Here is an 18,500-nt window from a genome sequence, read left to right as displayed (position 1 = left end):
CAATCGATTTTCTGAGTCATAGAACCAAGTTTTCACCAAGAAATCGATTACGCAAAGGTCTTACTTAAAGGTTTGATTCAATGATCATAGGAAATCGATTGGACAATCGATTGATATACTTTTCTTAAGTTACAAGTTTTCTACTAATCAATTGGTTAATCGATTTTCTGATTCATAGAACAAAACTTTCACTGAGTTAATCGATTAGCAAATCGATTACTTAAACAGGTTTCATCAGACATGTGCACTCTGAATAAAAGAAATCGATTGGATAATCGATTGCATAAATGAATCAGTTTATCATTTATCAGAAATATACTGCATAATCGATTGGCACATCGATTGAAATTAAATATTTGAGTTACAGGAAGAAATCAGTCGATTGGCAAATCGATTTGATTGAATATCTAAGTCACAGGAAGAAATCAGTCGATTGGCAAATCGACTTGATTGAGTGTCTGAGTAACAGGGAGAAATTAGCCCATTGCCAAATCGATTATTTTAGTAAAAATGAATCGACTGAGTAATCGATTGTTTGATCTCACATTTTGAACAAAGCAATCATAATCGATTACTCAATCGACTCTGAGATGAATTGAGTATAAATTTATGATATATGCATTAAAAACATCGATTAGCAAATCGATTAGTTCATCTGTTTCAAGAATTTAAGGAAAAACAAGAAACGCGAAATCGATTGGGAAATCGATTGAGCTGATAATACACATTAATAAAATCGATTGGGAAATCGATTTATCTGAGTTTTTCTGAAACTATATAAACTGAATCAATCACAATTTTAAAGATAACATATATACTTAGAAAGAACAAAAAGGATCTTATTGACTTTTTGAAAAATACACTTTGTGAAAAACTGTTATAACTCACAAACATTATTGGCAAATACTAAGTGTTAGAATTCATTGTGATTGAATCAAGTGTTTTTAGTCTTTTTTTTTTTAAGATTCATCTTTGTAAAAGAAAGTGTGTAGAAAATCAGTATTGTGAAACTGGTGGTCATCTTTTAGATTGTGTGATCATCTAAAGGAGATCTCAATCTGATCTTGCTATAGCTTGGCGATTAGTTATTAAGGATATATTGGTTGTTGTTGAAGATTGATGTTGAGTTAGATGTATAGGCAGTGAAGTGCTGGAAAGTCTGTAAACATTCTCAAAGCAATAATAGTAAAGGCTGGAATCGGTAAGTGATTCCAAGACTGGATGTAGACTATCTAATTGATAGTCGAACCAGTATAAAAATCTATGGTGCACACTTCTCTATCTCTATACTCCTTATCTTGATAATGCATGTGTTCTTGAATCTTAATTTTGAATAAACTTTGTGAATCTATTACTGTTAAAATTGGAATTAATATTAAACAAGTTGGTTTTGATATTAAGTTTATCACTTAGGAAGGAATTAGATAATATTATTAATAATATTGTATACAACTTCTTAAGGATAGAGGTCATAACACCAACAAATATTTGCATTCAGAAAGCCAAATGTGGATGGAAAAATCGTATGAAGTATTTATTTAGAAGGTACATATTTAAGCTTCAAGTTAAATTCTATTTAGCTTCTTATTTACTTTCTTTAAATTCTTATCATTATGATTGTATTATCTTTTCCTTTCTTGATGAATTTTATAAGAATATTTATGATGTGGGAATCAAACCAAACTAATAAAATGCTACCTGCTCTTTTTTTTTTTGGATAGACAAATATTGATATATTAGTTATGTTAGTATTTTCTCTTTGATCAGGATTTGAACCCTATTTTTTTATTCTTCCAAGTTCCAACACCCTTAACCCCTTGCTGAACTTTATATCCACCAAATGAAAAATTAAAAAGCACTATGGCTCAGTTTGGTTTAGCTTCTAACTTATGAGAGCTTTTCAATTAAAATTAAGGTTCTTTATGAAAAAGTCCTTATAAGTTCATATACATTTATGTACAAGTTAATTAGGAGAGCACGTAAAAATATTGTGACGCAAAAACCAGTTTTAACTTAAAATAAGCTATAGTCTAAAAAACTTCATTATTGTTAGATTCTTTTAATAATTTTCCTTTCATAACTGCTTTTTAATCGGTTTATCCACACTGACTCTATGTTGGGTACAGCTCAAGTCATTAGGGTGGAAAACAGAACGTCTTCTATCATCACCTATCATATGGAGAGCAAACTGGATACATGAATCGTCGGAAGAAAAAATTGATTAGGGTTCATCTTCAGCTGTGATATATTAACATTGGTCCAGAGGTGGCTAGTGGAAGCTATGGATGGATTGAGTTATATGGTTGACAATGTTAACATTTAATATTTTACAAGATATTGATGATTTTATTGAAGTTCTGTCAAGATAAAGAAAACTTGAAGTTTTGTTTAGTTGTGTGGAATGCAGTAAATGTTTTGTAGCTTATATAGATATCTTATCTAGTGTGAAACATGTGTCATGCATGTTGAAAAATATTAAGTAAAATCATGTCAAATAAATATACATTGTATGAAATTTACTTGATAAACAAAAGTAAATATTACAATAAAAATTTGGGTAAAAAGAGTTAAAACAAAAATATTTTTATTATATATAAAATATTTGAAGTCATCATTAATTAATATTACATTTTATTAATAAAAAAAATTTAATGGGCAAATTCAAACGATTGCATGTTCCATGTCTACTAATAAATTATTTTGTATTGATAAAATTAAGTAATAAATATATAAAAATATAATATGGAGATAATTTTTACCATTCTACTTGCTTTTTCAAAAAAATTTTTTAATTTTCCATGTGGTACGAAGAAATTTTTTTATTATAGGAAATTTTTTAATAACTAGGGCTTAAGGACAGATTACACACTATTATCTGAATGAATAGTATTTTGATGGAATTTATGTAAATTTTAATTAATTAATATATTAAAGAATGTGTTGCTATCACTCCTCCTATTATTATATAGATCATAACTATAAATTTTGACTTTAATATATGATTATTCCACATATAATCAAGATGTGTCAAAAATAACGACAATAATGTAATTATATATAATTAGTGACAAAGCTTCATTGGGTCTCATGGCCATGACCACCCCAACATATTAATATAAATGATATATTATGTTAAATGTCTAATATGATATTGAACAAAAATTTGAAAGAATTTGTACTTGCATCTCTTTACTAATAATATTTCTTAAAAATAGTAAAATATATAGAGTAATAAACTCATGACATGATTACCCGAATCCTTTTTATTAACTAGGAAATTTTCTTTTCTCATAAGCTAAAGGCAAAGCGATTGTCTTGATCGCTTTACCTTGCCCTACCTATTTATAATCATGCAATGGTAATTTTTTCAAGGTATGATGACATACAAATATAGTCTAACGAAGAGGAAATATGGGCAATCATGATTTATAAGACATCTTATCTTTATAATTGTTTTTCAAGTGATGAATAGCCTCAATATCTGCATAAAAATATTAAAATTTCAAACTAGCCACATCTATCTGAAAATGAGTGACATGTATTTTTTTTATTGAAGAAGCAGCATTTGATAACACATTGTTCAAATTTAAAATGAAGAAACTCAAGTGTGTAAAAATTGAACTTACAAGTTATATTTACTATACTATACATCAACAACATCAGAACTATGTTCTTTTCACATGTCCTGTCTTGTACTTCCAGAACTCATATTTTTTCCCTGGTAAGAACTTAACTCCATCACCTGCCCACTCTTGACCATCTGCTTGTGATAAAAAAATGCCCTCTTAAAGTCTCGAACGCGGACAAAAGCATATATCATAGTTGAATATGTTATAGAATCTGGTCTTAATTTAAGAGTTTTCATCTCTTTCAACAACTGCGGAAGCTTCGAGTCTAGCCCTCCTCGCGCATATGCATTTATCAGCATATTATATGTCATCACTGTCTGTTGTAATTCAATCTTCCCAAATTCGGATATTACGTCTCTTGCTTCCATGAAGAGACCTTGTTTGGCTAAACCGTCCACAAGAATGTTGAATGTAACCTGCGTTCCTTTAACTTTTTCGCTCATCATCAGCTTCCATATTTTCATCAATGTTTCTGTGTCACCAGCACGTCTGAATGCATCTAGTAATGTAGTGTAGGTTTCTATCGAAGGTTTAATACCTTCTCTGATCATGTTTTCGAATGCCACGTAAGCTTTCTCGTGCCAGCCACTAACCGAATAGGCATGGATCATCGCTGTATAGGAATGTGAAGTGGGTTTTATACCGAATTTCTTCATCTTCAAGAATGCATCTGCGGCCACGTCGCTCATCTTTTTCTGCCTCCCATATGCACTGATTAGACAAGTATACGAATTGGCAGTTGGCTTCAACCCAAAATCCTGCATTTCTGCCAGAAGATTCTCTACAATCTTAGGTTGCATTCTTCGGCTGTACACATACATTAGAATGTTGAAGGTAGCTGCAGTCGGTTTAATCCCTTTCGCTTTCATCTCGACAAAAAGGCCTTTGGCTTCCTCTATCCGATTGGATTTACAATATGTGTCCATCGGAGTGTTGTACACAATTGCATTTGAAGAAATCCCTTTCTTCTCCATTTCAGATTGGATGATGAGAGCTTCACTCACCAGACCCTCGACACAAAACGACTTTATCAATGCACCAAGGACTTCTTCGCCCCATTTGATTCCTTTTCTATTCATTTTCTCAAAAAATTGCCAAGCATTTTTTGCGCTATGGCCAAGTTTTCTCATAAAAATAATCATAATAGAGCATGTCACGTGATCTGGAAGAACATTATCTGTTTCCATCGACTCGTAAACCTTCCAAGCATCTTCATACCTAACAAACACAACCAGACAGACATCAACAATGAACTTTTAGCATATGTGGCACTCTAAGGAGTAAACAACTGCCCTCTAAACGATATAGGAATATTTGTAAGAATTGGGAGGCGTTCTCAAATCGACTTCAGGGAAATGAAATAGATATCTTAAATCTTAATCATTATTGATACTTTCCTAATGTTGCAGAGTTTCAAATTTGAAAGCAACACAGAGAATCAAAAGTCAAAACAAGTGAGGTTAATTGAAATATTTCAATCTTTTCACAAGTAGCTAATAATGACGTGTTTAGATGCCAAAACAAACACACAAGAAGTTACGTAAGTCGAATATTGCTCACAGGCTTCTAAATAACAAACTAACCAACAAATCTAAAAACAAAACAAGCTCACAGGTAAACAAAGGAATTCCATCTGCAACAATGGAGAAACTATATTGGTTTGAAAAGTCTTGTGTATGATTTACTTCAATCCCTAGAATACCCAAAACCTAGTCAAATCATCATGGTAATTATTAATTAATCCCGAATTTAAAAATTTATGGACCTAAAAGTATATTCTATCAAAATATTTTCTAAAATGAAAAATATTTCAACAATTGGACAACTATAATATAAATACAACAAAGCATTTAAAAAAATAAAAACATTTAAGAAACAATACACTTGCAGTTTCACTTTTTTGAGGCAAGAATGTTTTTCTAAAATAATATTAATAAAAAGGAGCTATGAAACAAAAGTAGAAGCCAAGCCATTAAGAGAACTTGCAAGAAATATAGACAGCCAGCAACTATGGCCATTTTACATATGATGGCGGCTATGGCGGTTTATATGCTGGACAAAATAGTGGATTTTGACCTCTCCACCATGGATTGCCATTCTCCTCCATCGACAACACTGGTTTTGTTTGATATTTGTTTTAACATTAAAAAAGTGCCATCATTGGTTAGAATTCCAAGTAAAAGTTGTTTAAAATTTCAATGTTTCATTCATTACCAGTATTGTCAAGACATATACAAAAGAGAATGAGCAAGCCATCATCATGCTTTTATACCTATTGCTAAACTAACAAGTTTCTAGCATATACATTTGTTACTCATCTCAACCTTCCTAGTCTAGGTCTAACAAAATCAGGAAGAGAGAAAACAAGCAAACCAAATTGTTTGTGTATCTAAAAGACGATACCGAACACAATACAGATACTAACATGTAAACACAGCAATAACAATTTAGGAAAATAAAAATAATTAGATGTGAAGACTAAATGTGTCGACACTGAACACAAACACACTATCAGTTTGAAGTGTCGGTGCTACGTAGATACATACCTGCCATCAGAGAGAAGGCCTGAAATTGCAGCATTATAAACACAAACATATCTGAATTCAATTTCAATGCAGTAAATTCTTAACTATATTTTCCTTGGGAATATTTAAATCATAAGAAGTCCATTGATTCAATTTCAATGTGTGTTTGAAGTTCCTATTCTATGTACAAGAAGACAGCTGAGGACGACAATCAATTAGAAAAAATGGGAGAGAAGGGAGAGCAAAATTGGTAAAAATGATTACACTTGGCAGTCTAAATTTATTATAAGATTGTCAATTAATTGCTTTGTATAGCATCAAGAACAATAAAGAGATTAGGACATTGTGGGGTACCCGCCAGGCTCAAACATCCGTTGTTACCGAAGTAAGTAAAAAATTGAAGAGCTTGGAACATGTGAAATCGAAGTACGCTTCTTGAGAGAACATGCATGCTGTGTTGAAATGAATCCTTCCTCAAATGTCATTTTCAGCTGTTTTATCAAGAAGCGATGGCTTAATCCTTGAGATAAGCAGTGGTCACTCACCACCAGTGCATACAGTTCATGCATTTAAGCCAGCCCAATTCTTGAAAGCAATAAGCGCTTCCATTTCTCTGAAATTCTTTTTTCTTAACCTAGCAATTTTGATCTTTTTATGAGTCTCCATGAATGCTTGCTTGTATCTCCACTTATCAACAAATATTTTCATCTCTTTAGATTTCTCCACAACTTGCATCACAGCATCAAAAAAACCACCCTTCACCATAGCATACAGGAATGCATCAACTAGATTCTGGTCAAATTTGATCCCCTTCTGCCCATCCACTGGTAACTTGCGCTTAACCTCATTCCACAACATCATCACATCAAAATATTTCTCTGCCGAGACATATCCGTTAATTAGAGACAGGTATGTCTGATCATTTGGCTCAAATTGCAGGAACATCATTCTTCTGAAAGTCCTTCTTGCATCTTCTAGTCTCCTGGCTTTACAAAAAGCATGGATTATAGAATTCCAATCATGAGTAGCTACTTCAATACGAGGATCCTCAACCACCTCATCTAAGAAAGCTGCCATCAACTCAGGTCGATGGTTCTCCATCAAACCCGTCATTATAGTTAAGTAACTCCCTTTCAAATCAGGAACCCTCGCCTCTCTCATGTCCCTAAACAACGAAAAGGCCGATTGAAAGTCTTGACCGGACATGGATGTTTCTATCAGAGCATCATAGGTTGCCATATCCAACCGAAGACCTGAACTACTAATCTACATCACCAATAGAGTAGCTTCAGCAGTTCGATTTTCTTTACAGTAAGCCTTCAAAATCGGTACATAGACGCCAAGACCCACAGAGCCTCCCAAAGCATTCATTTCATCAAGAATACTATGTGCTTTATCCGATAGTCCAATACTAACACATGCACTAACAATACCAAAACCTATAGACTCGTTAACTTTGATATTTGAAGTCTCTAACTTCTGAGCTTCAATAATCAAATTAGCTAAACCCTTAACGTTCCCCTTCTGAAGATATTCCTTAACTAGAACACAAAAAGTGTCTCTATCAAAATTCCAATATTCCCCATCTTTATCATTCAAACTATTGAGAATAGTTAACTCGGCAGAAGATAAATTATCAGACTTAACATGGCCACTAATCAAATTAGAATAAAAGCATTTATTGTTTGAATAACCAAATTCACCGATCAAAACTTTTAACTCATCTTTCTTATCTTGTAATCCTTTAAGTGCGTATAAATAAGCTAAAAATCCAAAACTAAACTCATCAGGTTTAACACGAAGATTGGACATAATTCCAACAACTCCGTCAGCATCGGTAACGGATTGGAGGTGAAAACAGCAAGCTTCAAGGGCAGCATTACAAGCAGAAACATCAGGTATCATGAAATCAAACTTCTCATCGGAAGCAACCCTGCAATTATGGATGAAAAATCTGTTACGGAAGAGAGAGGTGAGAAGTGAAAAAGCAGGGGGAGCAGTGTTGGCAGATTTCATGGAAAGAAGAATGGTATGGATAGTTTAAGAATGGAGAATATTAGGGTTTTTATGGATGAGAAAGAGAGTGGAAGCGAAAGCTCTTTTGAGATTGTGAATATCAGCGAGAGAGGATAAGTGAGTGAGGAGGGAATTGGTGAGGGGTTTAGATGGGAAGGAATTGTGGGTAGTGAGTGTTTTGAATGATTTCCAAGCTTCATCTGTTTGAGTAGTGAGTGATTTGTGGAGTGTTGTTTCGAGACTGCTAATTTGGTGAGGTGTCAGGGAGAGTGACTGTGGTGTTCGAGTTGGGAGATTTTGGGGTTCTTCAAAATTGGGTTTATTGAGAGAAAACAAAGTTGGTTGAAGGAAGGAATAAAGAGAGGGGACATTCTTATTCTTCAAAACTTTATCAATGGACGTTCTTATTCTTCATCAAGCGAACTTAATTCTGATTTTCGATTGCTCGTCGTCTTCACTCCCTCTTCTCTAACTGCTTTCTTGTGCAACAATGGCATAATATTCCGTAAGTTTCTGTGGAGATAACATTAGTACATAAACAATGTACTTTTTCGAAAAATGAACGATAAACTACTTTCATTGTTGTTTAAGCTTTAGAACGTTATAGTTTTTCGTTTAATGGAATAATGATTATATAACCAAACGGTTTGGAGCATATAAACATATTCACAAACTTGATATAATGATTCAACTTATATTCAACAAACAAAAATCTAACACATAATTTAGTATTTATTACTAATTAATCATAATTAAATTAATAATAATTTCTAAGTTTAATTGTAATTTTGGCCACCTATTTTCACCAATTCTTAGAATTGTTCATCTTATTTTAAAATTCGACAATTTTGATTCATCTCTCAAATTTTTTAACTAAAAAAAATTGTGATTTAACATATTTTAAATGACATAAGATATGATATCATAATATAGAATCATTTAGATACATTAATATTTATATATATTAAAATTCTTCAAATATAATATTTTATTTTACACTTTTAGGTATTCTTGCATATATATACTCTCTGTTCTTTGTAAAAATATTATATATGTTTATAAATTAGTGTATACAAATTGAATTTTATCTAATATTAAATATTTTTTCAATTTCATTGAACTCATATAATATTTTATTTTAATTTTACAGTATATTTTTAATTGATGCAATTTTTCTCACAATTTTATCTCAAATATATTTAAGACCCACACTATTAATCAAATATATATTCTTCTTAATTATTTGACATGTGGTGTAACCTTTTTAGTAGGCGAATCTAGAAACAACACACTAAAATCGAGCATTAGTGCTTTAAATTGTTCTCACAAAATAATTTTGTTACCATCAAAACTAGTACAAGTCTTAGTTTTCAAATCAAATTGGTTAAAACAAGTAAAAGTCTTGGTTTTCAAATCAAATCAAACAAGTAAAAGTCTTAGTTTTCAACACCATAGCCCATACATGCCCCAACTCCTGAGGTATTTGTGTGCCTCTTCACAAAAAGTCATTATACGACCTTACTGTAAAGGGTCAATTACAACACTCACTTATTTTCATCATCATCATAAGGCCATGAATTATACTACAAATATAATTGAAGACACCTTTTATTTACTCAATATTCTATTTCTTTCAATACTTTGTTAATTCAAACCTAGCAACATCGTTGCATATGCCATACAAAAATAGTTTTTTGATCATATTCATGGTTGGAGTGCAACCACTAACATAATTATACAAAATTAGTTTAAAAAATTTGAGATATGCCTTTTAATCGAATTATAAGTTCACTTTATTGTTACTAGCACATATATGTTCACTATGATAGAAACCCAAATGAAGTAGTTAATTAACTAAACAAAATTGAATCTTGCCCAATAAGCATCAAAGTTCTAAAGAATTCCAATTTAATTAACATTACAAGGGCCTTTAGTCCATATTTTCCATAATGTAAATGATCAAAACAAAGAGACAATAGGTAGGGATAACTGTTTCTTTCTGCAGCAGAAGAGTAGGGAGAATTGCATTATCTATTTTTTTTATATAGTATATGGTACATAATGATATTGTCAAACACGTGTTTGAACAAATAGCCGCTAAAACACTATTAGATGTACTTACAAAGGTGAGGAAGAACCTAGTTCAATAGGTGAGGAAGCTTGGATTGGTCTTCAAGCATATTGGAAAAGTATATCATTCCAGACCATGTCCAACCAAAATAAGAAAAAATGAGCTTTAGCTAAAGGCGAAACTATCCACACCTCAGACCACAAGACTCATATTGATGTTGCACTTGAGCTCGTATGTATGAAGTTCACACTTATTTTCTTGGTATTTTTATACTTGCATTTCTAGAGTGTATTAACTAGTATTTACCTAAGATTAATACAATTGAATGTTATGATATCTACTTGTTATCCTAAATTAATTTGACGGATTATAAATTTTCTTTACATTTTCATATGATCTTGATTTTATTTGTGGTCCAATAAACTTAATTTTATTTATAGAACAATAGTCTTAAAAGAGATTTTGTCTTGGATTTTTTTTCTGGTTTGATACACCGTGGTTTTGTTTGTTATTAAATGAAACCAACTGCTACTTCATTCTCTTCAAAACTTGTGTTTTCCTTAAACTTTTCTTGTGATTTTAGTTACTTTATTATATAAGTTTATATTTCTATTTAGTTTATCATGCTAAATTTGTACTTTGTACATGTATTTGTGTTAGTAAGTATGTTATCTATTTGTTGACCTAGTTGTTTAATTTATTTTAGAAATTCAATCATATATTAAGAATAAAAAAATTAATAGTCTTCGTACATAAGTCAACATTTTCTATTTTAATATGTGAATGCTTATTTTGTTGTCTCCATGCAACCTCTTATGCTATTACGTTATTAATTTTCCCATTGATTGGGGAACCTTTCAAAATAAATTGAAGGAAGTGCAAACACAACTTGACAAAACAATAAGAGATGGTGCTCAAGAGATAGATGGAGTGAAAATATTTATGTTATGAATGGAGTCTGTAGAGGGTCATACTCATGGTCAAGTTTATGGTACGAGAGAATTGCCTGTCAACCTACAATGTGGGTGCATTGGTTACACAAAATTCTCATAATCCTTCTCATTCAATTGTTGAGATGTTTTTTTTGAAGTGGATAGCGCAGCTAGAATTAAAGTTGAACAAATTGCTCAAGATGTAGTGGCTCAAGTTCAAGTGGCAACCGAGGTCGCCGAAGAGGATATAGTTGCCATATGGATAGTTTACAAGTTATCCCTTTCTAATTAAGTGACATTTTTTATTTACCATTTTTTACTTTTTGACAACATATGATTAACAAAGGTGGCAGTGATAAAGGAATGGTTTATCCTACTAGGGGTTGACCAAAGATGTTACGACTAGGAAAACTTAATGAACATTGGAATGTCATTTGTCCTAAGTTATTTACCACCAGATCACTTGATCGATCGTTACTAGCCTCGTCTCAGCCTCTCGCACTGACTCAGGCTTAGCACCTACTCACACTCTACGCAATAGCTACGTCCAATATCTTTAACTTGAAGGATTTGATCCACTAATTCACCAATTGAATTACACTTCTACTAAACACCTACTAGTCAAACTGATAGCATCTCAACCTTCTAGCTTAATACAATCAAAACTATTGAGGGATGCAACCATCAATGTACTAGGTTATAAAGAACAAGTTTAGGGGTTTTATGAATAAGTCTCACAAGAAGGTGTTTACCATATTGTACTCTCAGAAAGTATTTCTTATCATTTATACAAGATCAGATTAATAGAAAAGTGCAGATACGACAATATTGCGCATATTGTGGTACATTATTGCTCATTCTTTTCAATAAAGGTTGTATATCCATATATAAATATTTTAAAGGATTTATGGTCCATGTCCTGATGGCAAGAAATCAACATGTATCATGAAGTTTCGTATCAAACCTTATGATACTAATTCGTCGTTATACCTTGTCAAATATATAATTGAAATTGATTATGCAAATCAGGATATGAAGATAAAAAGAGAAGAGGATATCATGATAAAAGTATGTCACATAGACTTTCATAAAAATACGGATTCAGGGTGTTTAGCAGTGGAAGCGCAAAAGCTTTGTCTTCTTCAGTGTGTTGGCTTTTAGTTGACTTTTATCAGAGCATAGACTATTAAACAGAGTCAGACGATATGCTTGATACAATTATCTGAGGCAAACAATCAATTGTTTGTCAAGGTTATCAGAGACAGATTGATCAGATGCTAGATACAAGTATTAGAGATATACAATCACTTGTTTGTCAAGGTTATCAAAGGAATATAGCTCAAATGCTTGTTGTGATTATCAGATCCAGACTAATAAGAGCATTACATGTATTAGATAAAGTCATGAGAGGTGCATTTTTAGAGTGCGTTCACCAAACTTAGCATGCGAAGAATAGAGTGGAGTCTTGGTATTCGTTTAACTTGTACCAAAAGATTAGAGGATGCAGTGTGAACTTATATCGAATAACTGAATCTAGAAATTGCACACTAAATTCAAACATTAGTGCTTTAAACTGTTCTCACAAAATAATTTTGTTACTAACAAAATAAGTAAAAGTCGTAGCTCTTTAAATCAAATTGGTTATAAGTACCTTCTCACCCAACACCATAGCCCAACTATTCCCCAACCCCTGAGGTATTTGTGTGCCTCATCACAACATGCCCTACGTGAGGCTTTGGAAGAGGAGGATGTGCAACAAACATCCCATGATGAGGATGGCGTGGTGGGTCAAGGGAACATGAGGAGAAATTCAAACCAAAGCTCTGATACCACAATTGTAACAGTCGTTTTTTTTATAAAAACGAAAAACAAATTCACAAAACAAAGAAATAAGGAAAGAAATGATTTTGGATAAAATATTTAAGTCGTAACATAACGACAAAAGTCAACAAATATTTACAAGTAGCGGAAATAGTTTTCGAAACCAAAAGCCCAAAGTATTTAAACAGTAAAATACATCAGGGCTATGAGACCTATCAGACATAGCTCATACCCCTGGGGTATTCTCGGCAGACACCAGTACAAAAGCACTGCCTCAAGAATTTTAACTCCCTACATCGCATCAAAAAATGGTACATGGACCCATCAAAATAAAAGTCAAACTCACAATATGAGGTATAAGTACAGTCTTCCAAATTGAAATAAATACATCCATAAAAGAAAGACATCTAGTCCTTATACAACCATCTAATCTGATCATGCTACAAAAAACTATACAACACGGGTGATCTCCACGCGCTCCGCAAGATCCTCCTGACACAGCTTCGATCAGGTATGTCTAACTACCTTCCCATCTCAAGGGTACTAACGGGTAGGACGATCATGGTTCTCATCTGAGGGCAAAACCCAGATTTCCACAATAATTGTAAAGGTTCACCAACTGAAATTAACAAATATCACATAACATTTAAATTTCAAATGCACAAAATAACCTTTCAACTTAGCATACTCTTTGAAAGGGTTTTCATATGCCAAACATGCATAATTAAAGTCGAAAAATGAAGTTTTGAACAAAACTGCACTATCGTATTCAAATACAGCATACTTGTATTCGAATACAGTGTTAATTCATAAGTCAGTAGCAAAATCAACACATCTGTATTTGACTACAAAAACCTTGTAGCCGAATACAGAGGCAAAAACAGTGAAAAACCAGCACAACTGTTTTCGAATACAGCATCCTTATAGCCGAATACAAATGTTAAGTTAGTAGCAAAACTCACTTAAATGTATTCGAATACAAGCACCTCGTATTCAAATACAACTGCAGAATAATGCAGATTTCAGTTTCGAAAACGGTTCGAAATCATTCAACACTTACAACACAAACCCAATCAATCACAATCATCAATTACGTCACAACCACAAACAACAATTTAGTATGTATATACAATCATCACATTATATCAAACATGACTCGCGTGCCAAACACCCTAATGCAATGTGTATATGCCAAAATGCATGAATTTCGGAATTCCAACTAAAACCCTCTTCGAAGGGGCGTTAATCATAATTGTACCGCCTATCATAGACCAGTACTAATTATCGAGGTGCCACCTATCACGGGTCAGCACAATTTACTAAAAAGCGTAAATTGAAAGGTACCGCCTATAGCAGACCAGTGCTGTTTACCGAGGTGCCACCTATCACGGATCAACACGATTTACTAAAAAGTGTAAATTGTAAACGTATGGCCTATCACAGACCAGTACTGTTTGCCGAGGTGCCAGCTATCACGGGTCAACACGATTTACTTAAAAGCGTAAACCGTAAACGTATCGTCTATTACAGACCAGTACTGTTTACCGAGGTGCAACCTATCACGGGTCAGCATGATTTACTAAAAATGTGCAATCTATCACAAACCTACATGACGCGAAAATCCCCGCAAGGATAAGATGAACCAACAAATCACATGACATCATCTCGTGGCCCATCACGGTCACCACTATCACCATGGCACCATCACGGTCACCATGTACTATGAAATGCATGAGCATTTTTCTGACTCTTTCCACAACAATCATTAAGTAAATGTAGATATTAAAAGATTCCCCATTTTTAATACTCATTTAACACTAATGATTTTCAAATTCAACACAGAGCATACTCAAACATATATTTTCCACCACCACACATCAAATTTAATCCACAATTCACATTAAATTCAATCAATTCAAATTCCACAAAAATCACACCAAGCTCAATTGTCAATAACCATAAATTTCCACAAAATTCAAACATAACTCATGCCAAATTAATTTTCACAAAACCACATCTCAAGCACATCAAATTTAACTTCCTCAAAAACACACATAAATGAATTAAATTTCTTTTCCACAAAATCACACATCAATTTCACCAAATTCAACTCCAAAAATACACAAATAGCATCCTATATGCAAGCTAAAAATTCGGAAGGAGCCCTTACCTCCGTTGTAGCTCTAACAAGCGATTACGGCACCGCGATTAATTCTGGTAAAATTTCCACTCACGTCCTCGCTTCCTAAGTTGGCTCACTAGCACCGTAGCGGGGAGATGAGAAACTTTCCCTTCTACCACTTCTCGAAACGAAGCTCAAACGTCGAAGAAAAGTGGAGATTTGTGTTTGACGGTTTTGAAAACCCCTAACATAGTTTTCTTCATTTTTGAATCAGAGAAGAAGAAGGAAGCTGGGAAATTATTTTTTTTCTCACCCATCAATCCTTGGGTTTATTATATTGAAGCAAAAGAAAGAAAGAAAAGTGGAAGGAAGAAGGAAGAAGGAAGAAGAAGTGATTCGCGAGCAGGGGAAAACGTTTCTGCTTTCTTCCTTTTCTCATGTTTTCATATATATATATATATATATATATATATATATATATATATTATAATTAAAACCAACAACCAAGTAAATATCTAAAATATATAGATATTTTATAAAATCGTCATTACCCACCTCACATCCCTCACTTCTCAACCTACTGTAATAAAAATATATACTCTCGTCGCAACTCAATTGACAGAGGCTTTTTCAGCAACAAGTGCCATTTTAAACAAATTAGCTCGATATTAAATTCTTTGTAACGTAAGTAAAATATTCTTCGACAAATAATTTTAAACGGGTTTCAAAAAGATATTTTTGTCATTAAACTCACAAAATACAAAAAACTAGGCTAAAAGCCTAAGAAATTCAACATAAAATACTCTAAAATTGTATAATTTAGGATTTAAATTAAGGGTCTTACACTAAGCTACCTGCCCAGCCTTCTTTTGTTGTTCCCGTCCCTTCTCCATCATCCTCGTCTGACGAGCTGCCCTCCTCCAAGTAACGTTGTGGTTCATAATTTTTGTTGTTGAACAATTCAAGGGGAGATTGATTATGAGCATCTAGCTGTTATCTTTTTTTTTTTTTTTTAACTATTTGTTTAAGTTGAAGTGCCTATGTTATGCATGTTAATGTTTATGTTGTTTTGAACCATCTTTTGTAATATGTATCTCATTAATGAGAAGTCTCTTTAGGGTTCAAATTCATGTTTCAAAACTTTGGCATATGTTCAAGGGGGTAACCATTTTTAAATTTAAAAAGATTACTCTTATGATTTAGGGGAAGCATAAACATTTTATCTCTCAATTTTTCATATTTAAAATCATAATCTAAAGAATTTTGTCATCATCAAAAAGGGGGAGATTGTTGCGGCAAAATCTATGTCAAATGATTTTAATGATAACAAAATTATTTAAGAGATTATGATTGTGGTTAATGACTAATATGTGCTTTTGAGTGAATTCTTATAAGAAAACTGGTAAATCATCAATTAGATCAAGAGGCTTTTTCAACAACAAGTGTCATTTTAAAAAAATTAACCCGATATTAAATTATTTGTAACGTAAATAAATTATTCTTCGAAAAATAATTTTAAACGGGTTTCAAAAAGATATTTTTGCCATTAAACTCACAAAATACCAAAAACTAGGCTAAAAGCCTAAGAAATTCAACATAAAATACTCTAAAATTGTATAATTTAGGATTTAAAATTAAGGGTCTTACATTACTACCCTCCAAAAAGAAGTTTCATCCTCGAACTTAAAGTGTTAGTAATAACCGCACCCGGTTTGCACTCATCTCAACATATATGATAGAACTTGCTTCATCATGTTTCTGTGAAGAAAGTGTCATCTATCCTTTTTGATAGATACTTAATAACTCTACACACTACCATAGCCGGTAAGAGTCGCCCGTTCCATTCAACATGATTTTGTCTACTATCAACAAGAGATTAAGGAAGATCAGTTCCTCAATTTGTCAATAAGTAGCCAACAACCATGATGGTAGCTTAGACTATCTGAACTGAATTGTAATAGCGCTCTTTGTGACTTGCGCTTAAGGTTATCGTAATGTGCAAGCGGTCCAACAATCTTCTCAAGGTCCACTGAGTTTTTCCTTATTTTCCTATAACTTTGATCCTATCGACGAAGTCTAATTGCTCACAATCTGACACATAGCCTCACATACGCTCACTTGGTACGAAACATTCATTTGGTACCCAACTGAAACACTAAGTATGACACCAACATACTGAGCACAAAACAATCATTATCACCGAGAACTCCTGAATTTCTCCATTGTCCACAAATCCTCAATTTTCTTTAGTCGAACAATTACGCCAAACCACAGTGTACACCTCAAAATGTTGGTCTAATTATAACTTTAATAATTACATCCCGATATCTGGTTAGTGATTCAAGTTTCCTCAAATATTTTCGACAACATGAAAGAACTATACCACCTACAACACACAAACTTCCTTCAGGTTTAGTACTTCATTTTGAGAGTCACGTCTCCAACAAAATCCAACTTGGATTTAATTCACATATCAAGGCCTACATTTGTCTCATGCCTAACACCTCAAATTCACGCTTCACTAGTCAATTTCTTACATACTTCACAATTCTGCACAACCTCGAAAATAATTTTCCTACATCTACTGACAACATTCATTCTAATACTTCTCAACTTCGATGCGTCCTTTCTTTACAGCTCGATGATTATCTCTTCATTATTTCGAAATCATTACTTAGTTTACTCTTGTATGTCTTTTCCAATAAAATTATTCTCTTCTTTGACAGCCACAATTGGTACACACCATTGTGCGTCATATCCCAAAATTTTATCCAACCTAACTTGATTTTCTTTTGTCTTTCCTCTTACTATTAAACTTTTCTTCCTTCGAAGAAGCTTGTCATCCTGGTCAATAATAATTCCTTCAACAATTCAAACAAAATCTTAATTCCTCCTAATTTTCACGCTTTTTACGAAATATTCTACATCTAAAATATATCTCAAACACTTTTCACCTCTACCGTCATTCAACTGTCCTTATGGTCAACATCTAGAGTCCTTTATTTGCTTAGTTCATCTGCCATCATACTTCGTCTTTCTTCATTATAGTGATTTCAAAAGCCTTACTAATTTCCACCAAACTTTTTCCATTTCATGCTCAATTACTCCCTACCAAACAAACATTTAAGTCTTTTGATTGACGAACCCAATAACAACCCCATGTTATTCACTCAAGTAGTGCCTTGGTATCGTTGGCATACCCTTCTAATAACAATGTCTGAATTACAGGTGAGATAATTCCTTTCATGAATCCTTAATTTACATAAGCTACATATCCATGTACTGCTCCAACGAGTCTTCGTGGCACGTTTTTCCAAAATTTGGTTTACTCGCTGGATTCTTATTTGTTCCCAACCTTCACCGAGGTACAAAATAAAAGAGTCC

The 18,500-nt window shown here is 32.9% G+C and overlaps 3 protein-coding genes and 1 long non-coding RNA gene across 4 annotated transcripts; 1 reads left to right on the top strand and 3 right to left on the bottom strand.

Moving 5' to 3' along the window:
* Positions 1–83: 83 nt before the first annotated feature.
* LOC113784549 (uncharacterized) lies at positions 84–2,425 on the top strand. The gene is made up of 2 exons (XR_003470607.2): positions 84–1,545; positions 2,127–2,425. It is a non-coding gene; the product is annotated as an uncharacterized lncRNA (long non-coding RNA).
* Positions 2,426–3,518: 1,093 nt separating this feature from the next.
* LOC101504685 (pentatricopeptide repeat-containing protein At5g50280, chloroplastic-like) lies at positions 3,519–6,646 on the bottom strand. Its single transcript, XM_027330765.2, has 2 exons — positions 6,509–6,646; positions 3,519–4,847 (listed from the first exon to the last, which is right to left on the bottom strand). Exons 1-2 carry the CDS (start codon positions 6,523–6,525, stop codon positions 3,677–3,679), a joined length of 1,188 nt encoding a protein of 395 aa, XP_027186566.1. The 5' UTR covers positions 6,526–6,646; the 3' UTR covers positions 3,519–3,676.
* LOC101502436 (pentatricopeptide repeat-containing protein At1g69290-like) lies at positions 6,406–7,393 on the bottom strand. The gene has a single exon (XM_073364517.1). The coding sequence runs from the start codon at positions 7,391–7,393 to the stop codon at positions 6,716–6,718; it is 678 nt and encodes a 225-aa protein (XP_073220618.1). The 3' UTR covers positions 6,406–6,715.
* On the bottom strand, positions 6,406–8,170 carry LOC113784548 (pentatricopeptide repeat-containing protein At1g69290-like). The gene has a single exon (XM_027330767.2). The coding sequence runs from the start codon at positions 8,168–8,170 to the stop codon at positions 7,421–7,423; it is 750 nt and encodes a 249-aa protein (XP_027186568.1). The 3' UTR covers positions 6,406–7,420.
* Between the last annotated feature and the right edge of the window lie 10,330 nt (positions 8,171–18,500).

Source organism: Cicer arietinum, chromosome 8 (genome assembly GCF_000331145.2).
Source record: "Cicer arietinum cultivar CDC Frontier isolate Library 1 chromosome 8, Cicar.CDCFrontier_v2.0, whole genome shotgun sequence".
NCBI classification, from domain to species: Eukaryota; Viridiplantae; Streptophyta; class Magnoliopsida; order Fabales; family Fabaceae; genus Cicer; species Cicer arietinum.
This window is presented reverse-complemented; position numbering and strand designations above follow the sequence as displayed.